This window comes from Helianthus annuus, chromosome 5 (assembly GCF_002127325.2).
Source record: "Helianthus annuus cultivar XRQ/B chromosome 5, HanXRQr2.0-SUNRISE, whole genome shotgun sequence".
In the NCBI taxonomy this organism is placed as follows: Eukaryota; Viridiplantae; Streptophyta; class Magnoliopsida; order Asterales; family Asteraceae; genus Helianthus; species Helianthus annuus.
The window spans coordinates 39,550,782-39,574,314 of record NC_035437.2 but is presented as its reverse complement, the minus strand read 5'-3'; the positions used below and the strand labels follow the sequence as shown (position 1 = coordinate 39,574,314).

Sequence of the window (23,533 nt, the reverse complement as noted above, 5' to 3'; positions counted from 1 at the left end):
AACTTTGAATTAAAGATCTCAACAACATCATTAAAAGATATAACATTTAAATTTAATTCCATTTACAACCCATGTTCACCAACAACTGAGCTGATCTAATTCTAGATCCTAATCCCACAATATTAATTGTAGTTTTTTTTTCTTTTTTTTTTTTTTTGAAGATTTAAACTTATAGCAATTACAAAGTTTAAATGTTCAACTGATAGTTTTAACCACATGTTGGGAGATATGGAAGGCACGCAACGATCTTATATTTTCCGGTAAACGTATCGATATTGAAAAAATCTTCGGAGAAATACAAACATCGTCTTACCTTTGGGCAAAGCATAGGGCGAAGCGGAGCAATTTGGAGTGGAGAAGTTGGTTAAATTTTAATATAGCAGAGTAATGTATTTGGGCTAGGTGATATGGGTGTTTGTGTAGAATGTTTTGGTCTAGTATCTTGCTTTCTAATCATTGTACACATTTTGGTGATGAATATATGAAGTTTGCTGTTCAAAAAAAAACAAAGTTTAAATGTTATCTTAGGTTTAGTTGGGTAGTAGATCTTTCGTTTTTTTTAATCATGTATAGTGTGGTTTGAAATTAATGTCTTTTTCTTAGCATGGAGTGATACGTGACAGTTCAATCAGTAGTAGGGCATTATGAGGCATTAGTTTAAAATGAGTGTAGTGGTATAATACCTAATCATGCTACATCCAGTGATTACCCAATTATTTTTTTTTTGTTTTTCTTTTAAAATTAAAACTAATGATATTTCATTAAATAAATAAAAATTACATAACTAATAAAACACACATAAATAACACTACTCGTCTTAATTTTCATCTTCGCTTTCGCTGTACTCATCATCTTCGTCTTCCTCGTCATCATCTTTTTCTTCACCCTCGTTTGGAAAATATACCGAACCGATCATGCGTGTTGGACCAAATCAACCGCTAACGCGGAACGTGCGGCTTCAGACCGCATTTCATGTGCCTTGTTCACTCTTTCTTCCATTGTTGCTTGCGGTTATTCCAAAACAGCTTCCGGTACATAGTTTTGGCATATTGCTTTTCCTTCGTCTTCCAATATCATATTATGCATGATTATACAAGCGTGCATAACATCTCTCATTTTTCTTTGGTCCATGCACGACAAGGATTTCTCAATAATGCCACTGTTGTTGAAGAACCCCAACGCATCTCTCAATGTCCTTCCGCGAAGACCCTTGAACTTTTTTTAAAATGAGCTCTTCTTTCATCGTGGTCCCTAAACGTCTTCACGACAATCAAATGCTTAGGATATATTCCATGACACAAATAGTATTCGTGCGGGTAGTAGTTTCCGTTTGCATAGAAAGATGCTTTTGCAGCTCTACCAGAAATGAAATCCTTTACCCATGGAGATTGTTCGAAAACGTTTATATCATTGCATGACCCTGCGAGAACAAAGTAAGCCGACCAAACCCAAAGGTCGTGTGAAGTAACCGCCTAAAGAATAACAAATGGTCCGTCTTGGTCACCTCGTGTGTGTTGACCTCACCATGCGGTCGAACATTTATACCACCGCCAATGGCGACAATCTAAGCTCCCGATCATGCTAGGTAAACCATGTTGATTAGAATGGACCTCGTAAATTTGTTGAAGATCGTACCATGTAGGCTTTCTCAGATAACAAGCACTATACAAATTTATTATACCTTTAAAAAACAAACATATATAATTTTAAGCAAACTAAAAAGAATATGAATGCATGTAATATTTATAGTATTGTAGTGTACCGTGACAAAAATTCTCCAAGGTATCGCACGTTATTTTCTCGGCCATCTTTAAATACTCGTCGTTGATGTCAGTCGTGTTTTTGTACGCAAGGACTCGTAGCGCTGAAGTACACTTTTGAATAGCGGTAAATCCAAGCGTCCCTCTTGCATCCGCTTTTCGTTTAAAATAATCAAACTTGTTTTCCAAGTCTCCAGCAATGCGTAGAAATAAACGTTTACTCATCAGGAAACGGCGCCTAAAAACGTTTGGGTTTGGGTAAGTAGGCGCTTCATCAAAGTAATCTTTCATCAATCGATCATTTGTCGAACGTCGGTCTCGTTCCATGTATTCTCTTGGCAAAATTTCACATTGAGGCCGATTAACATGTTTGATAAACCGCGCCGCGAGTTCGCACGCACTCGTAACCGCCTCTTGCTCGACCTCCTCGTCGGTCGACTCACCCTCATCGGCTAAAAACTCTTTGTAATAAAAATTGGCAACGGACGATGAGGACGTGGGGGAATCTATTTTTTATAGAAAATGGTGTGTAGTTTGGGTTTGTTATTGTAGGTTTTGGTTTATGGTTTATAGAAAATGGATTGTGAGAGTTTGTGTATATGTGTATATATATATAGGGTAAGGTTCATTTGAGAAACACCCTTATTGCGAGAACCGCGAGAACCAATGTGAACACAAAATAAAATCTTAAAAAAATAAAAAAAGCACTATTTTTTTTATTTTTATTAATATTTTTTAATAAAAATCGCTATATTTAGTTACAAAAAAAACTTTTTTTTTCGAGTAACAGTTATCCATGCACATGTGCATATATATCATTACTTCAACAAATTCCGTAATACGTTATCAGTAATAGAAAATTGCACTTTAATTTACAATACCATCTGTAATACACTACTTTTTACATTACCAATATTCAAAATGCACATGTGCATCATTAGGTATAACAATGATATAACATTTTTTGGTACAAAAAGTTTGTGATTTTGAATGGAGAAGTAGACCCATATACATATTTTTTGGTTAGTTATATCTAGTGGTTGATGGTTTGGCTATAGTTGTTACTTTATGATGTAATATGATGATTGGATGGTATAAATGGTATTGATATACATGTAATAAAGTGAAAATATTAGTAATAGTATTGTATTATGGATGGTAGGAGGTAATATGATATTGTATTATGGATGGTAGGAGGTCACGGTAGTGTATTATGAATGGTATGATATATGAAAGGGAAAGTGTATTCAAAGTAGTGTACCAAAACACCTTATTTCATGTTGATACATATAGATGCACATGTGCATTTCTAATATTGGTAATGTAGAAAGTAGTGTATTATATATGGTAGTGTAAATGAAAGTGTAATTGTCTAATATTTGTAATGAGTTACAAAATTTGTCAAAGAAATGATACATATGCACATGTGCATGTTTGTGTATTATGGATGGAATGATAGATGAAAGAGAAAGTGTATTCAAAGTAGTGTACCAAAACACCTTATTTCATGCTGATACATATAGATGCACATGTGCATTTCTAATATTGTTAACGTAAAAAGTAGTGTATTACACGTGGTAGTGTAAATGAAAGTGCAATTGACTAATATTTGTAATGAATTACGGAATTTGTCAAAGAAATGATACATATGCACATGTGCATGGATAACTGTTACTCGAAATTTTTTTTCTTTTTGAATTTTTTTTATTAACAAAATATAGCGATTTTTCCAAAAAAATAGTAAAAAAAAATAAATTTTTTTTTGGGTGTTTTTAGATATTTTTTGGAATTACTGTTTGTGTTCACACTGGTTCTCGCGGTTCTCACAATAAAGGGTGGTTCCTAACGGATCCTTCTCCTATATATATATATATATATATATATATATATATATATAATGTGAACACTTAAAAAATATTAAAAAAAAATTAGATTTTTTTGATTATATTTTTATTTTGTTTTTTTGATTTTTTAAGGTTTTTAGGGGTTTAGTTTTTAGCATTTTAGCTTGGGGGGTGAGGGGTTTAGGTTTTTTTTTTTTTTTGGAGGGGGTGGGGGTTAAGTTTTTTTTAGCTATTTTAGGTTGTGTTCACATTGGTTCTCGCGGTTCTCGCAATAAAGGTGGTTCTCGCATGAACCTTACACTATATATATATATATAAGATTAGGCTCAAGAGTGAACATTAGTGTATTTGTGAACTGAGCGAACTAATTCTGGCCATACACATGTGTAAATCAATGGTCAGGATCCGTTGGGTTGACCGTTGCCAACGGTCATTGGCCAAAATGAATCTCGATCCAACGTTTTAAATAACACGCCCATACATTTTTTTGAAAACCACGCCCAGGGGGGCAGTGGGGACGGCGTTTTTAGGCCTTTTTTTACCCTCCACGCCTAATTATGTTACCACTACGGGTGGTCTAGGGAGAAAAGGAGAATACTATGGTTTAATTATTGGCATGTAATAAATTATGATTAGGTTGGATGGTGTGATTTAACATAATACCCCGTCATGTTAGCATCACATAGGCAATGAGATTTAACCAACCCACTCTTTAATTAATAATCCAAAAAAAATAAAATATAACTAAAATAAATAAATAAAAACTAAAAAAAAATATGTGATTTGCTGCTTTTAAGTAGCCTCACATTTCTTCGTTTCTTGCGCCAGATAAAGGGATAACGATACCAGAGCTGACACTCACAGGGCAATGTGCCAGACGCTAAGACGCTGATATGGAAGGGGGCATGAGCTCACACATTTTAACCTTAATTTTGTGTAATTTATGAGTATGGTAAAATGACATTTAGCGACTAAAAAAACTAGAAAGTTTAATTCGTTTTATAGCGATTAAAAAAACTAGAAAGTTTAATTTGTTTTTAGGGCAGGCGGGGTGGAATGATTTTAGCACGTGATGAACCTTTTTCACGAGTGATGGAAAACAAAACACCACTGCCACTCATAAGTATCACTCGTGGATTTTATCACTCGTTATATATATCACGCGTTATTTACATTGAGTGGTGAGTTATTTTTAAATGGAGATGGGTGTGTGGTGAGTATTAGTAATGACCATTTCGACTAAAAAAGGTTGTGAGTGATGGAATAATGGTTGATGAAATGACGGAACTTGATTGGATGACGTGACTAATGAGTGAGTGAGGAGTGATCACCACCCGGTCCACCCCCACCCCCTTTATGCATTAAATTCTCACTAAAATTGTCACTAAAAACATAATAATTTTTGTTAAAGGTTAGTTTCGTCATTAGCAAAAAGGTACAAAAATCTACTCTTCTCCTTCAACCGTTGAACGGGTTTTCTTCCTATAACTAAAAAGCCGTCTCTCTGTTTCTCTCCCGCTCTTCAACCTTCTAATTTTGACTCATTCCATTTCAAAACCCTAAACACCTCCGTCGCCGGTAATATGCCTATCGCCGGCCACTCTGTATAATCAGTCATCGGTCTGGTTATGTTTCTTCACTTTTTCGTGTTCAATTCATGTTCATCCTGAACAAATTTCACATTCTGTTTCGTAAGTTTAAATTATCTGTGCTATTATAACTGAATCTGTTTCAAAACCTAAACAGCTCCGTCGCCGGAATATTCATCATCTAGTGATCGCCAGTCACACAGTCGAATCACTCACCGGTTAGATTACGTTTCTTCTCTATTTCGAGTTTTATTCATGTTCTTCAAATTCTGTTTCGTGATGTTTAAACCGTCTGCTGCTATTATAACTGATTCTGTTTCAAAATTAAACAGCTCCGTCGCCGGAATATTCATCATCTAACACTCACACAGTCTTATTAACCACCGGTTAGATTTACGTTTCTTAACTTTTTTGAATTTAATTTTATTTTAATTTAATTAATATATGCGTATTTACTGGAAATTTCAAATTCTGTTACGTGATATTTGAAATGTCGGTTATCATAACTAATTCACTGTGAAGTTTCAGTTTCGAGGTCAAATTTAATGTCATTAATGGTGATAGGAGTTTAATTGGTTATATTGATTATATTTATTTGCATTTCTACAGCATCCGAGGTTATTTAGGTGAAAAAAAATATAAAAATATCAATCTGAGTGCAGATCTCATTCGGCTATATTTTATTTTTGATTTCTGATACTTTGCTAATGTTCCGTAAACTATAGACAGAAATCTGTGACATCCAGACACTACATCATGTATGGTTCACGGAAAAATTTACTGTTATATATTATAATATTAAATTTATAATCTGTATCAGGTTTCTCCGTCGGTTCTTAGCATCTACTTGTAGATTTAAATTAAATATATATTTGTTTTTAGAGAACAAATCAGTAACTATGTGAATTTTGATGTTACTATATGTGTGGACCAGCTTTGATATATTATGATATTTGTTTTGTTGGAGTGATTGAGTATGTGTGAATGGATACAGTGAATCAAAAACAATGATCCGTTTTGGCACATGGTATTCATGGATGTTTCCATAATCTTTTTGATTTTATGCATTATTACATGCTTGTTGTTTTTTAGAATTAGATTGATCTATTGACTGTAACTGTAAAAGTGAAATCCAAATTGTTATGTGGAGACAAATACTGATTGTATTATCGTATTCAGTGCAAAACAACAAAGATTAAATTTGGACAATTTGGTGTTATTGTTGTTTTCATCATAAATGGTTTGAAGATTTTATTTTGTGTTTTTTCTTCATTACTCTGCTCTCTGCATCTCCTTTTCTTTTCAGTCATGTCGATTATGGGAAATCCGTGAAGGAGATTACAGGTGGCACTTGCACTATTGTGTTTATTAGCTGCATTTTTCTTATCCTACGCACCCCTTCATCTCATATCTCCTTCACTACTGGGTACTGACTGATCAAGGTTGTACCAATCAAACAGGCCCACTTTGGATTATTAAAGCTGTAAGTGTATTTTTTTTTATTAGTAATAACTTGATATGATCATGTTTAGGGTGTTATAATGATTCAAAGATACTTATTTGCTTTAATTTGTTCTAAAGTTTCAAAAGGTTTCATATTTCCAGATCTGGCTGCCTGTAAAGAGGTGAACTTTTTTATGACTTTTTCTTTTTACATCATAATATCTTCTATCTGTTTGTGACAGTGGAAGAATATCAGAAAGCAAAAAAAACCATCATCTTTGATTCTTTTCAACAAGTTTGTGGAATTGTGGGTTGTTGACTTGTTATTCTTGATGATACAAGACATTAGACATCAATGTGGTTGAATTTGAATAGAGTGGATGGAAGCATATGAATCAAATAAAGCATTCAACACCCGAAAATCACAGCCACTATCTGTTCCTGAAAAGAACAATGGAAGAACGGTCAGTTCTCGCTATAAATCCCCTACACCAAGACGTTTTCCATCGCCAAACACCACAAGAACAGCTACACCGTCAGCACCTGTACAAAAGAGAGCTGTATCTACCGGAAGAAGGCCAGCAACACCGCCATCACCGCCTAGTCCCACCACCCCGGTTCACGACACATCTGTGTACACAGGACTGGCAGCCGGAAAGGCCAATGGTAATAAGTTACCAGAGTCTTTATGGCCATCGAGAATGCGTAGTTTGAGTGTAGCTTTTCAGTCTAATACATATTCAATGCCGGTTATTAAAAAAGAAAAGCCTCCACCTCAGGCTGTTTATGACCGCACTTTGAAGCCATCTTCAAATGTATCATCACCTACGTATAGAAAGTTCACACCAGAAAGAAAAAGAAGTCCCCTGAAAGGAAAAAACTTGACCGATCAATCGGAGAATTCTAAACCGTTGGATGGATTACATTCCAGAATAATTGATCAGCATCGATGGCCCAGCAGAACATCTAATTCTAATCTTCTAAACAAAAGCATTGATCTAGCTGATGAAAGTACAAAAAAGATTATCACTCCGAATCTCAGGAGAACGTCGAATCTTGTTTCAACTTCGCTGGAGAAAAACGGTGGATTTATATCCTCATCTTCACCAAATAAGTCATCTGGTGTTACTCGTGGGGCCAGTCCATCGCGAACCAGGGTCATGGATTCTGCACCTTCTAGAGGGGTCAGTCCATCGCGAGCCAGGGTCATGGGTTCTGCACCGTCTAGAGGGGTCAGTCCTAACCACATGAGACCATCTAGTCCTTCGAGGCAATTATGTAATACGAATACGAATACAGTCTCTGTTCTCACTTTTGTAGCTGACATGAAAAAGGGGAAGAAAGTAGCAACCCGTATAGAAGATGCGCACCATCTACGTCTACTTTATAATAGGCAAGTGCAATGGCAGTTTGTTAACGCAGGTGCAGAAGCCGTGTTGAATTCTCAAAAAGTAACAGCTGAGGTTGGTTTTTTGTCGTATCATTTTACTAATATGAGTATAATTGATTGAAGAATTGCTTGCTGTTTTATTTCATCACGCAGAAATCTTTAATTAGTGCCCAGAGAACTATATCAAGACTCCAAGATTCAATAGCTGCAAAAAGGATCAACATCTGTCAGTTGAAACTGCAGCTAAAGCTTTACTTGGCTTTAAACCAACATGTAATGCATTTTAACTATATCACTTTGAATCAAGGAGTTTTTTTTCTTCATCTCTGTTTATATATGAGAAAGATAATAAATCGTGTAAGCACTTGTATGTACTAGAAACACTTAAAGCAACAAGTAAAAGTGTTTATGCGTTTTCCGCAGTTCTCTACCTTAAACTGGTTCATATATGGTAAGAAATGTCTTATTATAACTGATTATAGAGGTAGAAGGTCAGCCATTAAGTTTAGGATGTAGTTTCCCATTGTTCTGCTGCGTGACAAAAGTATTTGACTGATTTTGAGTTTGGTGTCGCGGTCAGATTGCTTATCTCAACCAGTGGTGTTTGATAGAAAGAGAGCATGATTTTGCATTACACGGTGCCATTCAAGATCTACAAGCAAGCACTCTAAGGCTTCCTGTCACCGGATTTGCAACGGTAAGTCAAATATTTCTAAAATCCAGTTTAGATCAATTTAGATACTACTTCCATATAAATAACCCTTATAATTTTCAACAATGTACAGGCAAATATTCAAAGTGTTAAATCAGCTGTTTACTCAGCCATCCAAGTAATGCAAACAATGGGATCATCCATACAATCTACACTATCACGAGTAAGATTTATACTATTTAAAAATTTAAAATTATATATGTGTATGTTTATTTCATTCATATTATTTTTTTAATTTGTTACAGTTGGAGAGAACAAATTGGCTGGTTTATGAACTTTCAACTGTAGCAGCACAAGAAAGATCTCTTCTTGATCAATGTGGAGCTTTAATGGCTTCTGCATCTTCTCTGCAGGTAATTATTACATTTATTGCATTAGTTAATATTCATCTAATTAAAATATATTAAAAAACAAAAACAAAAACAGTCTCTTTTCATATATTGCTTCCAATCCAAGTAAAAGACTAAAAGCAAAAGGCTCATGAAGCATTATTGTTAAAAATATCATGGTTTCCTAGCTCAATTGTCCTTATAATTTGGGGACAATTCTTATCTTTTTTGAGCATGGTGGTTACATTCTGCTGGTAGCATTATGGGCATGAACTCTTGCCACCTCCTACCCTTCATTTTCTCATGTGGTCCTTTGCCATCATGCCTTGTGCCATTCAATTCACTGGTATTTGCCTAATGTGATGTTACTATCTGATTTGGTGGTTTGTCTTCCCTCCCATTGTTACAATAATTGCGATGAATGGTACGCAAGCCAAGTTGCTATTTATAATATAAAAAAATCGCAACAAATTTTGTTTTTGGCTGTGTAACAAATATCACTATTTCCTTTTTTGAAAAAAAAAAATTTTTCTTCAACTTTTCGTATAATTCATTTAACAATCATCATAGAATGTGATTAGATTCATTATATTCACAAAGTTTAATATTATTGAGTAACTTTTTTACGTGTCTAAACCTATTTCGGGCTTTATCTATGTTTGTAATTGACAATAATCAAATAAATAGTTAATAGTTGGCAGAGTTAACAAATATATATACACACATGCGCACGCACGTGTGTAAACATTGATAATGGAATAAAGTGGTGCAAAATTGAATGACAACCGGAAGATTCTAAAGTTAACGGGTCTAAAACTCTTTGTTTTTTTTAGTAAAGGTTGGCAAACACAAGTCTTTCATGAGGCTTAAACACATTGCTAATTTTGGTTGTTAGGCAAGCCCAGGGGCGGTTCTTAGAAGGCCCGTGCCAGGGCCACGGCCCTGGCAAGTTTTTCGGCCGTAGTGCTAATTTTCCGCATCTCGATCGAAATTTTTTATATATACTATGTTCTGCCCGGGCATTTTTTAGTGCCCGTGTCTTTCGGCCCTGTGACGTTCAACGGGCAAGATCCGCCACTGGGCAAGCCAAATTCACTTTGTATGATCTGGATTACCATAAGCATCATTTTTTTTAACCATAGACAGCTGTGTTGGGCAAAAATTACAACTCAAATGATAATGATGATGACATGCACATTGTATTATTGGACCTATTGGTGTAACTTTAAGTCCTGAGGATGAGTTTGGTACAGAAGTTAAAAGGTTTTCAATAATGATTTAGCTTTTATTCTTTAGGTTGCGTATTGTCCAATCTATTTTAAATAGCCGGACCGGTTGGGTGATGGGTAGCTTGTTAATGAATAACAACAAAAAGAAACTTTTAAAACATAATTAATTATCTTAAAGTTATAATAATAGTATTTTGTTTACAGGTAGAGGAAAACAGCCTTAGGACACATGTGGTACAGTTGAAACAAGACATCAAGAGTTTATGATTAGTGGCCACACCTTCACTAACTTCAGTTCAATTGGTTAATTATTATGTCCTAAAAGCAAAGAAATACATTACATGGTGTGAGTGTGTACATGTGTGCTGGTTCTTTTCTCCCTTGAGGGTGTGAAATGAAAATGTAACTAGTTAATAATGAATGGTTATAGTTTCATTCATTATATGCAAACACAAGCTAGAATTTTTGTTTTTTTTTTCTTAGTTAAAAATATCCAATATGAGTTTCACATCTTGTAAATCTAGTTTTACTTATATACCTAGTCTGAGGAAATCAATAATACTGGCAATGTTTGCTATTTTAAATATAAGGATGATGGTCTTTTTTTGTTAATATTGAATGAATTATAAACATCTTCGATTTGGATTCAATTAAGTTAAAAAATGATGGTTAAAATTCAAAATCAATTGACAATACTAGGGATGTTAAATAGGGAACGTGTTCTAAAATTAGAAAGGTGACTCGATTTTCTCGAAACTTGTCAAGGTTGTTGGGTACATATATCGGGTTTTTGATTGTCACGTCCAAATCGATTTAAAAATGAGACGGATTGACATGTTTAACTAAAAGAACCTTTAGTGACCTATTTAATCCGTACAATTAAGCAATATGACATGTTTAAATCTATTATTCTATATTTAACAAATAAGTAACTTGTGCTACGTGTTCCCTCTTTTCTTATTTCAACCCTTCATTTTCAATATATTATAACTACAAACTATATAATATTGTTTGTAACCAATCCTTTAACCGCTTACAACTGGATTACCATCTGCCTATCCATTACAACATGACTGTTTACAACCTGTGAACCCATGTGACCCAATGAGTCGTGTTCAGGTTAATCAACTCAATCCGCTAGCATCAAACCAACACCAACATTATTGACACCCTTAGTTCCATATACTAACAAATCCATGTCCATTCAATTACTATCTACAACACTTTTGTGGCTACAAAGATGTAAAAACAAAAACACACTTAGAAACATAACAGAAACAGGAAACATAATACAATTCATCATTTGAACAAAACTTTTCACTCTTGCATCATATTTCAGCAGTTGAGTCCACATTGTTTGACATCTGGTCCTTTGGTTTTCAACACAAACGGGTCGATCCGAACCCACAGCAACGAGAAGATCGAAGCCAGAAGAATAGACCAAATCACCACAATCGTCGGTGTCCTGTTCTGCTTTCCCATAAGACCTTTGAGAAACGGGTACAGATGAAGAATCACCCAAAATGCAAAGAACAGCTTCCCAAACAGAGGCCCCCAAGATTGGTAACCATTGTTTATAGCATCAGATATTCCTGCGACAACCCCGACCATGTTAATGATCAGAATAGTCGTTGGCGGGATCAGCAGTGTTGTCCATTTGAACGCGTATAACTCCCCGAATTCCTCATCGTCTGTTGCTTTCGATGTAACAGTAAAGTTTGTATCTATTCCTGCCAAAACTTTTAACAGACCTTGTATAACAGCAAACAAATGAGCCGATACACCACCGATAACCCAAAACTGCTCGTTTCTCCACCATTCTTCGATGCTGACTCCACTCCATCTCAGCTCAAGAATGCCCGTTGCGAAAATCGACAGGAAAAGAGAAATAAAGAATAGACTTGCCAATGTGCTTATCTAAAGTAAAAAAATAATAATAATAAAAATGGTTAAGGTTAAAAAAATTGTATAAAAATGGTGTTTAAACTAAAGTAAAAAAAATAATAACTGTATTCGCTAGTAAGTGCATACCTCTGGCATAATAAACTTCCCAGTGAGCAAGCAAATGGCAGGGAGGATGCAGTATGCAAGAAGTGGGAGAGCAGTGAAGGGATAAATCGTTGTGTTTACATAAGCAAACCTTTCGAGCCACTTGAGATTACCGCCTTTGTAACCATACAAAAGTGGGCTGTGTCGACTGAAAAAGATCTCAACAGAACCCAAAGCCCACCGCAGAACTTGGTTAAGTCGATCCGATAGATTAATAGGAGCTGACCCTTTAAATGCTGGTCTTTTTGGCATACAGTATATTGACCTCCAACCGCGACAATGCATCTTGAACCCCGTTAGAATATCCTCTGTGATCGACCCGTAAATCCAGCCCAACTGCATTGTAAAGACACTTTAGGATCATGGAAACATTAACGAGCTCAAAAAGTAAACGACTGTTTTCACTTTACCTCCAAACCCCATTCGGTCTTGTCTTCGTACCCGCAACTGATTACATGAATGGCTTCTTTGAGTAGTGATGCTGGGCTCGAGGATGGTGGGACCCCGCCGTCAACCATTAAAGTCGAAGTAACGAAGATAGCCGATTGTCCAAACTTCTTTTCAAAGTTCATTTGAGACTTCAAAAGTTCTTTATCATCATCATTATATCCTGAGTTTATCAGATAAACATATCAGTTACAAGAGACCAGTAGAATTCAGTTGGTAGTTGAAGGGTAAAAACGTCAATTTACCTTGAACGTTTTCCACATCACCATGTTTTTCAAACTTTGGATTCTTCTTTCTACGTCCAAAACAAGGACAACAATCACAACTTACCATCTTTGGCCTTTTGGGACCCTTTGGTGGATCATAACCATATAAGGCTTGTCTCCTGAAAACACATCCTGTACCGACATATACCGGGCCTTGGATTCCATCTAGACCTTTCATGTTAATCTGTTTAAAACAAAACACTGCGTTAAGAGGGAACTTTTTAGTGGCGGAACCAGAACTTTTCAACTAACGGATCAACAACAGACCGCCTCTAGTTCCGCCCATGTTACTTTATCATATGTTATATGGGCTTACATCAAAGAAAACCGTGTTTCTATTGGCATATCGATCATGTCTGTCTATACCATCAAACCTTTGAGGAAACTGAACATAGCATACTTTTCTTCCTATTTGTGGGTCCATCAAGAAACACATTGCTTCTCTTGCAGCCTTGCTGTTGTTTAGGTAATGATCACAATCCAAGTTCAACATAAATGGAGCATTTGTTAGAACTCCCGAGACCCGAACCTGTAAATCCAAACAGTTACATTATTCGGGTTTCTTTTAATAGATATAATAACAATGCAATGTTTATGATTTTTAACTTACCAAAGCATTCATGGCTCCGGCTTTCTTGTGGTGTTGAAAACCAGGCCTCTTTTCACGGGAAACGTATACAAGTCGAGGAAGCTCGTTTCCTTCGACATCTGTCCCGCCACTCTGACCGAGAAACACTTGAATCATTCCAGGGTGATCTTTCGTGTTGTTCCCGGGCCATGGTGTCCCGTCTTGCATAATCCAACCTTCCGCAGGCGCTTTCATGGCTTTCGCTACAAGCGCATTGATCCGAACCTTGAATTCTTCATATTCTCTCTGCAACTCATCAAAATTGGATCATTAAAACCATAATGACAAAAATATTTAAGGTTTGATTCAAATTTATAATTTTAGGACCATTTTGGCCTTTTGGACCTTTTAACCCAACTCTTCATTTATTCTAAAACGACTAATTTCAATCAACTTCATTTTTTCCCAAAACCCTTCGGACCCGAACCAAATTCATACTTTTTTAAAGCAACAAGTTTTGACACAAACTCATTTTGCTCAAAGCGCATATTGACCCAAACCCAATTTGACCCCTCACCAGAACCCGCTCAACCCACCCACTTTACCAGCCTTAAGCATGCTGATGAGGTAAACACTATGAAACTATTTACAGACCTTCATAGCTCGACGTTCCTTGACGAATGTGGGTTGAACTTTATCCTTGAGGTAATCGATTTTGTCCGAGAAGTACATCTCCGGTGCTCGAGGTTCAATGGCAAATTTCTTACAAAATGGAACCCATTTTCGCGCAAATTCTGCAGTTTCTGATAGTGATTCGAAGGAAAGCATTGAAGCTCCATCATCTGATATGTAACATGATATCTTATCAACAGGATAGTCCATAGCTAAAATGGATAAAACCGTGTTAGCTGTGACAAGAGGAGGCTCCTTCAATGGATCCACCGTACTCACAAACACATCCACCGGGCATAACATATTCGGTTCGCCTTCCCTTTCATACCTGCATCATAAAAGTATGTTTAAACTTTAAACCGACCCGTTTGAGATCAAACACAACCAGATTGATCGTTATAGTTTATAACCTGAGAGAAAGGCGATCAAGATACGTCTCGCGATCAATGGGAAACCATTTGGGGAACTGATCCAATATCCAAGAGAAAGCAAACCAGATCTCACAGATGACCGAAGTTAGCCATAACCCAAATCCATCCTGCACAGGGTTCATAAGTCTATACCGAAGAAAGATTGCGAGTATAAACAGCCGAGCCACGATCACCATCCGATAAGGATTGATCTTGCTGGATGCAATTGGTACTTTTCTAGAAAGTGGCTGTCTTGCTTCATCTAACCTGCATGATCAGTAACATTGCAACATTAAAGATCCATTTTTATATATTAAACTTAAGCCTTGCAAACGGGTCAAAACAGGTTCTGTTCAAAACGGGCCATTTTTAAAAAAAAAAAAAGTATCAATGATATTAAAAAATTTGTTAAGTTTACATTGCCATATCAGGATCTACTGAATCATCAATTTCAGCTCCAAGATTGCCTTGCTGATGCATTTTCCACTCTTCCATTCTTTCTTTCCACCCTCCATCTTTCTTGTCATCCCATCTTCCACTTCCTGTATAAATAACTGTTCAGTTACTACGTGTGAATTCGTCAAAAAGATAGATCAAATCGATAATATTAGAAGTATACCATACTCGGGTGACCCGTAAGGATGCACCCGTTTATGAAGTGATGATAAGTGCTCTCCATGAGGTTGGGTTGATATCGGAAACTCATCACTCACCTGCATCCATGATCACATAGTTTGTTAGTTTTCATCTTGAAATCATTAGGGATCTTCAAATAGCTTGTAACTGCCAGCTTCACTTATTTTTTTTCATTAGATATAAAACTGTTTGTGGAAGTAATAATTATATATAGATTTTTTTAATTTATGATATAACTAGGTTGAAAACGGGTTGAATAAAAGAAATATTAAATATTAAGGCATGATTCATATTTGCTCATTTACTATTATGTTTTACTATTTACTATTGACTTTTTTTAATAAATCTTTTAAAATTAATATATAAGAGAAGCGTGAAAAATAGTTCTGACACGTGACGTGACACAAAACAAATAATATTTGCTACCCACTTGCAAATACTAATAGATAGCTCATGGCACAAATCTCCCTCGAAAAAATCTCTCTTAAAATCGGCTCGTTTACAAACCGAGTCAGCTTGGATCCTTCATAAACCAAGCCGAGCTCGGTTTGTTTACAAACCGAGACCCTGACTCGGCTTGGCTTGTTTACAAGCCAATCCAAGACCGTAACTCGGCTCGCGAAGAGCCATAGAAATTAGAAATCATAGATTTTATGATGGGCATCAACTTTTGTTTTTTTTTTTTTTGTTTTTTTTTAAAAGCAAATTAACTTACGTGTGCAGATCTACCAGCAATAACAGGTGGGTATTGAGTATTATTGTTGTCATCATCTTCAGGTCCTCGTCCATAGCTCATCTTCCCATGAAGCATTGCTTCAGCAATGTTATTATTTTTGTTGTGTTCATCATCTATATTAAACTCATGCTCAATGTCATCCACATCTTCTTCATCATCATCACCCTCAACCCTTGGACTACCTACAATTACATTCAATTAACATCATACATAATAATAATAATAATGATAATAATAATACTTTTCTAAGTTAAAATTTTACCTTTGAGCCTTTTATATCTAGTTTTGCATTGAGGGCAGTTCTGGCTGCCCTCTCTTCTTTCATACTCATAACATGGCCTGCATACTGGAAAACCGCACTCGTTACACGCTACAAACAAATCTCCATCAACCGTGAGACCGATCTCATCACCACATATTTCACATACTTGACCAGTCATGTCCTTTAACGGCTTCGGCTGTTCAAACATCAAACACCACTCAAAACATTGTTATCAATCTTCCAAAAGTCCCCAAGAGGACATCCTGGTGGTTAAGTGACGCGGGTCACAACCAAAAAAAATATTGTTGTATGTTTTGTCTAACAATAGAAAGTTGCAAAAATATGTGACATGTTTATACCTCTTCATGGCCGTGGATGACGACGAGCTCATTGCGGTTGTGGGAGCCGGCGACTAGACCGGCGCTTGCCTGCATGGTGGCTGGAGAATGCAGAGAGGTTGAGGTGGTGGTGGTGGTGGTGGTGGTGGAGGGTAGTAAGGTGAAGGGGTGGTTTTAATATGAGAAGTGAGGGTGGCGGGTGTGTAGTTTTCCTTTTAGATTTGATGTGTCCCTCATACACCTGATTGTGGTGAGGTGGTATGTTGTTTGTTTGTTTGTTTGTTTGTTGCAGGGTCTATATTGCCTTGAAGCTAAGTTAAGTTTTGGTCTCATTTTCTTCAACTACCTTTTTTTGCATTATTTTTTTCTTTATTTTTATAATTCTGATTTAAATAAATGATTATATTTTTATTTTAGTATTATCTCATAATAAATATTGGCTCCCACCATTCTCACACCCCTAAAATTTTATTTTCACATCCCTACATTTATATGGCCCGTATAGAGTTATATAAGTCATATAACTGATTGTTGCACAAAAAAAATGTCAGAGAAAGTTTTTTTTTGTCTATGTATACAGGCTGTATAACATTATACGACTCGTATAGGATGTTATACGACCCATATAATGTTATATGACTCAAACCTTGTATAATGTTATACGACCCGTATAGAATGTTATACGACCTAATTTTTTTCTCTATGTATACGAGCCGTATTGATGTGCGTGAAGTGTGTTATATTTTAGATGTATACTTAAGCCCTTTTTACACTTTTAGCCAAGTTTTAAATTTATAAAACACGATATTCACTAACACTAAACACACATATGGGCAAGTGCACCCATCGTGGACGTAGTATAGTGTTGGTAAGATACCGAGGTCGTCCAATGACACAAGAGCTTTTAGTACCGGTTTATCCTCAACGTCTAATCAAATCAAAAAGGTTAGAAAAATGTTTTAAACTAAGAAAAATAAAAACTAACTAAATGCTGAAAATAAAAATAAAATAAAAACAGATAGACAAGATGAATCACTTGGATCCGACACGTGTATTAGTATAACCTTTGATTATTTTCGCACTTTTGCACTTGTTTAAGAGATTATCTTAGTTATTGTAGTAGGCCCCTCTTTTGAAGGCGACGTTACCCTCAACCCAGTAGTTTGAGTTAGCAAGGATACAATCCTAAAGGGTCGGATTATTGAAAGATAATGAATTAAGTTATTAATGCAAATTGTGGTAGGCTCCGCTTTTGGGGGTGACGTTACCCTCGGCTAAGTAGTCTGAGTCAGCAGGGATACAGTCCTAAATAGCCGGGTTATAGTATTAATAGTAGTTAACTTATGAGGGGGTCAAAGAGTTTGGATCCCCGCCATCCAATACCTATGGGCATTGAAGGAGATCCTACTAAATTTGACCCAGGTCCCAAGCAGGACCTCTAAACGCTGAACAAGGGCAAGACCCTTACCAAACCGTTCCCTTAACCCCCGACCAGGTAGCCAACATACCTCCATATAGACCGTGGAGATATGAATGGTGAAAATCTTTTATTTTATATAGACAGTAAACGAAATGAGCATTTAGTCTAAATATGTATATTTTTATGCTCAATAAAGGCTCAAAACTCACTTTTGTGGGACTGGGTTTTTAATGTGATCAAGTATATATAATCGAATTTTTAACTAGACTTGTTATACCGTTTCATAATTTTCTTATGTTGGTTCTTTTTATCACGACGCTATCGGTTGTAAACTTGTAAAAATATAACCTTTTTAGAACTTGTTATTCCCAGCTTAAACTAAGACAAGTAAATAAAAAAATGAAAAAGTTTTTTGAAAAAAATTTGGGGTGTTTAGCGGTTCCAATAGAGTTTTGTGTAAGGCTTGTGTTTAGGATTTTGCAAAATTTCAAGGTTTTAACATCCCCCCCACACTTAAATTACACATTGTCCTCAATGTGTCCAAAAATAAAGTTTTTGGTTGATTAGAATGTGTAAAAGTGGGTTTAAAAGCAAAGTTTTGTGTTACTGGCATCCTGGACACGGCCCCGTGTTGATCGGGCACGGCCCCGTGGTCAAGTGCCAGTAACAAAAATTAGAGAATTGAAACAGAAGCCTGGACACGGGGGCGTGTCCGCTGAACACGGCCCGTGTCCAGTTACCTGAACTGGGTGATTTTCTGCAGGGGGCTCAGCACGGGGCCGTGTTGGTTGGGCACGGCCCGTGTTGAGCCTTCTGTGATAGGGATTTGTGTCGGGTTGCTCTGTTCTTTTTGCATGGTTCCATTTTTCTCGTTCCCTTTTTCATCCATTACCACCATGAGTGTGTTTTATTTTTTAAAACAACCATCAATCTTAAAAACCATCATAACATTACTAATCATAGAGAGACATTACATAAAGATAAAGATAAAAATTACATAACTATTAAACTTATGGAGTTCTAGCCCTATGTTTTATTTTAATTTAGCAAAATTTCCAAGAAGCTACTAATCTTGGTTAGATAAGGCTTTTTTAGAACTCCTACTTCCGGGTGTGGTTCTCCTCATATGTCGGCAAGCCACTCCTCTACCTCCCTTGGAAGGAGAAAAGAGGGCTCGTTCGCATTAGTTTGAGGAGTTTCAACTTCCGCTGGAACTTCTTGTGGATTTTCCATGGGAGGTTCTGCGGGAAAGTCTCCCCACCCGGTAGGGTTGTTAACACCGAGTGCCAAGTTCCAGTCTTGTTGTGGAAGGACTGGTTCCATAGGAGGTGCTACCAAAATGTTTAACCTTTGGTGCAAAAGGTTAATCTCTTGGAAGCTGCTTTCAAGTCCCATTGTAAGATCGTTAATACGGTCAATGAGGACCTCCTCTACTGACGTCATTTCGTTGAGAGCTTCCCTCAGTGCTATCACGTAGTGCACAAGTGTAGCTTCAACGGAGGGCCTCCTTCCCCTTCGGCTGTTTGAGGAATGAACGGATGATGTTTCGCTGTTTTCACTCGCCATTCTACGAAAAATAAACCAAAAGCAGTTTATATGACGAAACAGTTTCTGGACACGGCCCCGTGCTCATTGAGCACGGCCCCGTGTTCATCTTTCTGCAGAATTTTGGAGCAAGGAATCTTGGGTTTTTAAGTTATTTCCTGAGTTTATGCAAGCTTTTTGACAGTAAATAACTCTAAACAATGTTACATAACATGTTTTTACCAAGATTCCATGATCAAAACTCATTGTTCCCTACCACAAAGATTGAAAAATTCAAACTTTTCATGGTAGTTCTTGAAGAAAGATGAAGAAAAAGGAAATGTCTAGAAGAGGAAAGGACAAGATGGGTTGTTGGAAACTTCTTTTAGACTTACCTAGGATTGTTTGAGAGAAGACTCCTTCAAATCTCTGTCCCCAAGTTGGTCCAAATGTGCAGGATTTTTGGCTGCATTTATAGAAAACGACAGCCTGCTGGACACGGCCCCGTGTCCGCTGGACACGGCCCCGTGTGCAGATAAAATTCTGACACAGTTTGTCCGTATTCTGACGTTCTGATCAGAAGGGAATCTTTTGGTGGACACGGGGGCGTGTTGGCCGGGCACGGCCCCGTGTCGGAAAGCTGTTTTATGAAGTTTTGTCTTTACTAAGGAGCTAATCTATATCGGGTGGCTCTTGACTTGTTGGAACAACCCCAAAGTGCCTAAGATACCTTAATTGTCCTATACTAAGGCGAGAACGCAAGAGGTTGTCGGTGAGGGTAATTCCTATTTTCATTCTAGGTGGACAAGTCCAACCCTTTCCCAGGCTCTCGTTAAAGAAGGTGTATGCCGAATCGCTCAGGTCTATGTATGCATCGAACGAAGTCGATGGGGAGTCCTTCACGGCACAATCGGCACAGGGACGACTATCGTCCGCGTCTTTTCTAGGTAAGAAGGTATTTTCGGGAGCAACGAGGTTGTCGGAATGCGGTTCCAACATTTCCTCATGGTCATCATCTTGGGATGGATCTAAAAAATCCTTCCTAAGTTCTTTTGACCAATTGAGAAGTAGTTCTTCTAGTTGAAATAACTCGTCAAGGAGCATTTCTCCTAGAATATCTGGCTGGGCGCATTCGAGGGAGAAATAGTGCTTATTTTTACTTTCGCCCCTCTTAAGGTTACAAGGAATCGGTGGGTCTATATAGTGGGGCCTATAAGTGAGGAAAAAACATTTTAATTCCTCATGTTCGCCTCCACATATTCGACACCACAAACCATAAGAGTGCCGAAAGTAAAAAGAATTACTATCACTCATGTTTGTGTTAGAAATTACCAACCGCCGGGATCTAACGGTTCTGTTTTCAGCAACTGAATCTTGGGCACGGGGGCGTGTTGAGTGGACACGGCCCCGCGTTCAGCCTACTGTCTGACTTAAAACAGGATTGCCAGTTCCAATGATTGAGCACGGGGCGTGTTCAGCGGGCACGGCCCCGTGTTGAGCTCTGCAGAAGCTGAAAAACTAAGAAAAAATCCTAAAAAATTAAAGAAAAATAAAAATACGATTAGGCCGTTGATTCCTAACTTTCTTAAAATCCTTGTGTCCCCGGCAGCGGCGCCAAAAACTTGATGTGCGTGAAGTGTGTTATATTTTAGATGTATATTTAAGCCCTTTTTACACTTTTAGCCAAGTTTTAAATTTATAAAACACGATATTCACTAACACTAAACACACATATGGGCAAGTGCACCCATCGTGGACGTAGTATAGTGTTGGTAAGATACCGAGGTCGTCCAAGGACACAAGAGCTTTTAGTACCGGTTTATCCTCAACGTCTAATCAAATCAAAAAGGTTAGAAAAATGTTTTAAACTAAGAAAAATAAAAACTAACTAAATGCTGAAAATAAAAATAAAATATAAACAGATAGACAAGATGAATCACTTGGATCCGACACGTGTATTAGTATAACCTTTGATTATTTTCGCACTTTTGCACTTGTTTAAGAGATTATCTTAGTTATTGTAGTAGGCCCCTCTTTTGAAGGCGACGTTACCCTCAACCCAGTAGTTTGAGTCAGCAAGGATACAATCCTAAAGGGTCGGATTATTGAAAGATAATGAATTAAGTTATTAATGCAAATTGTGGTAGGCCCCGCTTTTGGCGGTGACGTTACCCTCGGCTAAGTAGTCTGAGTCAGCAGGGATACAGTTCTAAATAGCCGGGTTATAGTATTAATAGTAGTTAACTTAGGAGGGGGTCAAAGAGTTTGGATCCCCGCCATCCAATACCTATGGGTATTGAAGGAGATCCTACTAAATTTGACCCAGGTCCCAAGCAGGACCTCTAAACGCTGAACAAGAGCAAGACCCTTACCAAACCATTCCCTTAACCCCCGACCAGGTAGCCAACATACATCCATATAGACCGTGGAGATATGAATGGTGAAAATCTTTTATTTTATATAGACAGTAAAATAATGCCAAGACACCACGGACAAACGATAAGGAAAGATCACCTTCAACATAAGTAACTAGTTATTAAAGTCATTAATACAAAACCAAATAAAAAGTGCAAAAGATTAAAAATAAAAAGTATTATACTAAACACTTGTCTTCACCAAGTGATGTAAGAGACTTAGGCAAACATGGCCTTGATTGTCAAGAACTCTTACGATCAATCTTGGATCCCGAGACGACTCACACGCTCTACGATGGACAATGGATGATGGTGGTGGATGATGGTGTTATGGTGGTGGTGGGTGGTGGATGAGGTGTGAGAGAGGTGGTGTGCCAAGGGATGAGAGAGAATGAAGCCAAGCTCCTCTATTTATAGGCTGAACAGAAGGCTAGACACGGCCCCGTGTCCGCTGGACACGGCCCCGTGCCCGTCTGACACTCTCTCTCCTCATTAATTGTAATTGCGAATTACAATTAATGCGCCTGCTGTACTTTCACCACGCCCCCGTGCCCGCTGGACACGGCCCCGTGGTGGGCAATGGAAGCTTCTACTGGTTTGTCTTTTCTGCTGCTTCCTGGGCACGCCCCCGTGTTCGCTGGACACGGGGCGTGTTCAGACTCTGTTTCTTCTCCTTTGCCTTGGGAGGTGCCGTTGAGGGTCCGGGCAGTCTACTTTTGTTCCTTTTCTTGTATTTATGCTAGAATTAGTTGTCTTTTTGCTTCTTTTGTGATTTTGAGCTCATTTAATCCTGAAAATGCAAAAGGAAGACAAAAACACTATTTTTCCAACATTAGTACTCAAAAAGGGTTAGTTTTATGCCTTAATTGATGTGATTTATATGTTGCATTTTACACACATCACGTATAACATTATACGGCCCAATATTTATCATGTCAAATTATTCTATACGGGCCATATAACATTATACGACCCGTATACAGGGTGTAAAATTAACATTTTGAGGTATGAGATTATTAGGACCCTAAATATTCTCTTACAAACTACAGGGATGTATCATGTCATGTAATTATCATCTAGAAAAGAAGGTATAATTGTTTATTGTTATAACTAATTAAGTTTGTTATACTACCTCTGATGAAAACTATTATCACAATAAGTAAAATAATTATGTTCATAAACGCTTTTTTTTAGAAGTTAATTATTTTAAAACAAATGAAATAGTAAAATATTAGTAAATGATGGGACAACATACCACTTGCATACTTGGTTTTTACTTTTGTTGCAAGTATTCAATTAGCAAACTATTCTTCACTTAGTTTATTACGTTATGTAAGAGCATTCACATCCAATCCATCAAATTATACATACATTCCACTAAAAAACAATTTCTATATCAATATATTTCCACTAAAAACAAATACTTTTTCTCTCTCCTTTCAATTAAATAATATTATCATTACATTTTTCTCTAACTTCCACTCACAACCACTTT

General features: G+C 37.0%; 2 protein-coding genes across 14 annotated transcripts; one reads left to right on the top strand and one right to left on the bottom strand.

The window, feature by feature from the left end:
* The first annotated feature begins 5,068 nt into the window (after positions 1-5,068).
* LOC110940311 (AUGMIN subunit 8) lies at positions 5,069-10,815 on the top strand. Of its 13 annotated transcripts, none has more exons than XM_035990536.1 (11): positions 5,069-5,182; positions 5,351-5,411; positions 5,526-5,579; positions 6,500-6,676; positions 6,775-6,818; positions 6,979-8,099; positions 8,180-8,299; positions 8,607-8,723; positions 8,812-8,901; positions 8,984-9,091; positions 10,501-10,815. In XM_035990536.1, the coding sequence occupies exons 6-11, from the start codon at positions 7,017-7,019 to the stop codon at positions 10,561-10,563; spliced, it is 1,581 nt and encodes a 526-aa protein (XP_035846429.1). In that variant the 5' UTR covers positions 5,069-5,182; positions 5,351-5,411; positions 5,526-5,579; positions 6,500-6,676; positions 6,775-6,818; positions 6,979-7,016; the 3' UTR covers positions 10,564-10,815. The 13 variants fall into 13 exon arrangements, with proteins under 13 accessions (XP_035846429.1, XP_022037552.1, XP_035846433.1 ...); XM_022181863.2 differs by having other exon boundaries at positions 5,076-5,224; XM_022181862.2 differs by having other exon boundaries at positions 5,076-5,229.
* A 637-nt stretch (positions 10,816-11,452) lies between these two features.
* On the bottom strand, positions 11,453-16,913 carry LOC110940310 (cellulose synthase A catalytic subunit 7 [UDP-forming]). The gene is made up of 13 exons (XM_022181853.2): positions 16,702-16,913; positions 16,343-16,538; positions 16,060-16,262; positions 15,328-15,421; positions 15,127-15,250; positions 14,709-14,975; positions 14,281-14,626; positions 13,669-13,932; positions 13,375-13,587; positions 13,038-13,242; positions 12,756-12,955; positions 12,328-12,681; positions 11,453-12,213 (listed from the first exon to the last, which is right to left on the bottom strand). Exons 1-13 carry the CDS (start codon positions 16,774-16,776, stop codon positions 11,632-11,634), a joined length of 3,123 nt encoding a protein of 1,040 aa, XP_022037545.1. The 5' UTR covers positions 16,777-16,913; the 3' UTR covers positions 11,453-11,631.
* Between the last annotated feature and the right edge of the window lie 6,620 nt (positions 16,914-23,533).

Excerpts from the sequence above, each read along its gene's own strand:
- LOC110940311 (XM_035990540.1), top strand. The coding sequence starts at position 7,017 with ATGGAAGCATATGAATCAAATAAAGCATTCAACACCCGAAAATCACAG. Across the intron at positions 8,100-8,179 it reads CTCAAAAAGTAACAGCTGAG|AAATCTTTAATTAGTGCCCA; the intron begins GTTGGTTTTTTG and ends TTCATCACGCAG. Across the intron at positions 8,902-8,983 it reads TACAATCTACACTATCACGA|TTGGAGAGAACAAATTGGCT; the intron begins GTAAGATTTATA and ends AATTTGTTACAG.
- LOC110940310 (XM_022181853.2), bottom strand. The coding sequence starts at position 16,776 with ATGCAGGCAAGCGCCGGTCTAGTCGCCGGCTCCCACAACCGCAATGAG. Across the intron at positions 13,933-14,280 it reads AGGAACGTCGAGCTATGAAG|AGAGAATATGAAGAATTCAA; the intron begins GTCTGTAAATAG and ends GATGAGTTGCAG. Across the intron at positions 12,682-12,755 it reads AGACCGAATGGGGTTTGGAG|TTGGGCTGGATTTACGGGTC; the intron begins GTAAAGTGAAAA and ends TTTACAATGCAG.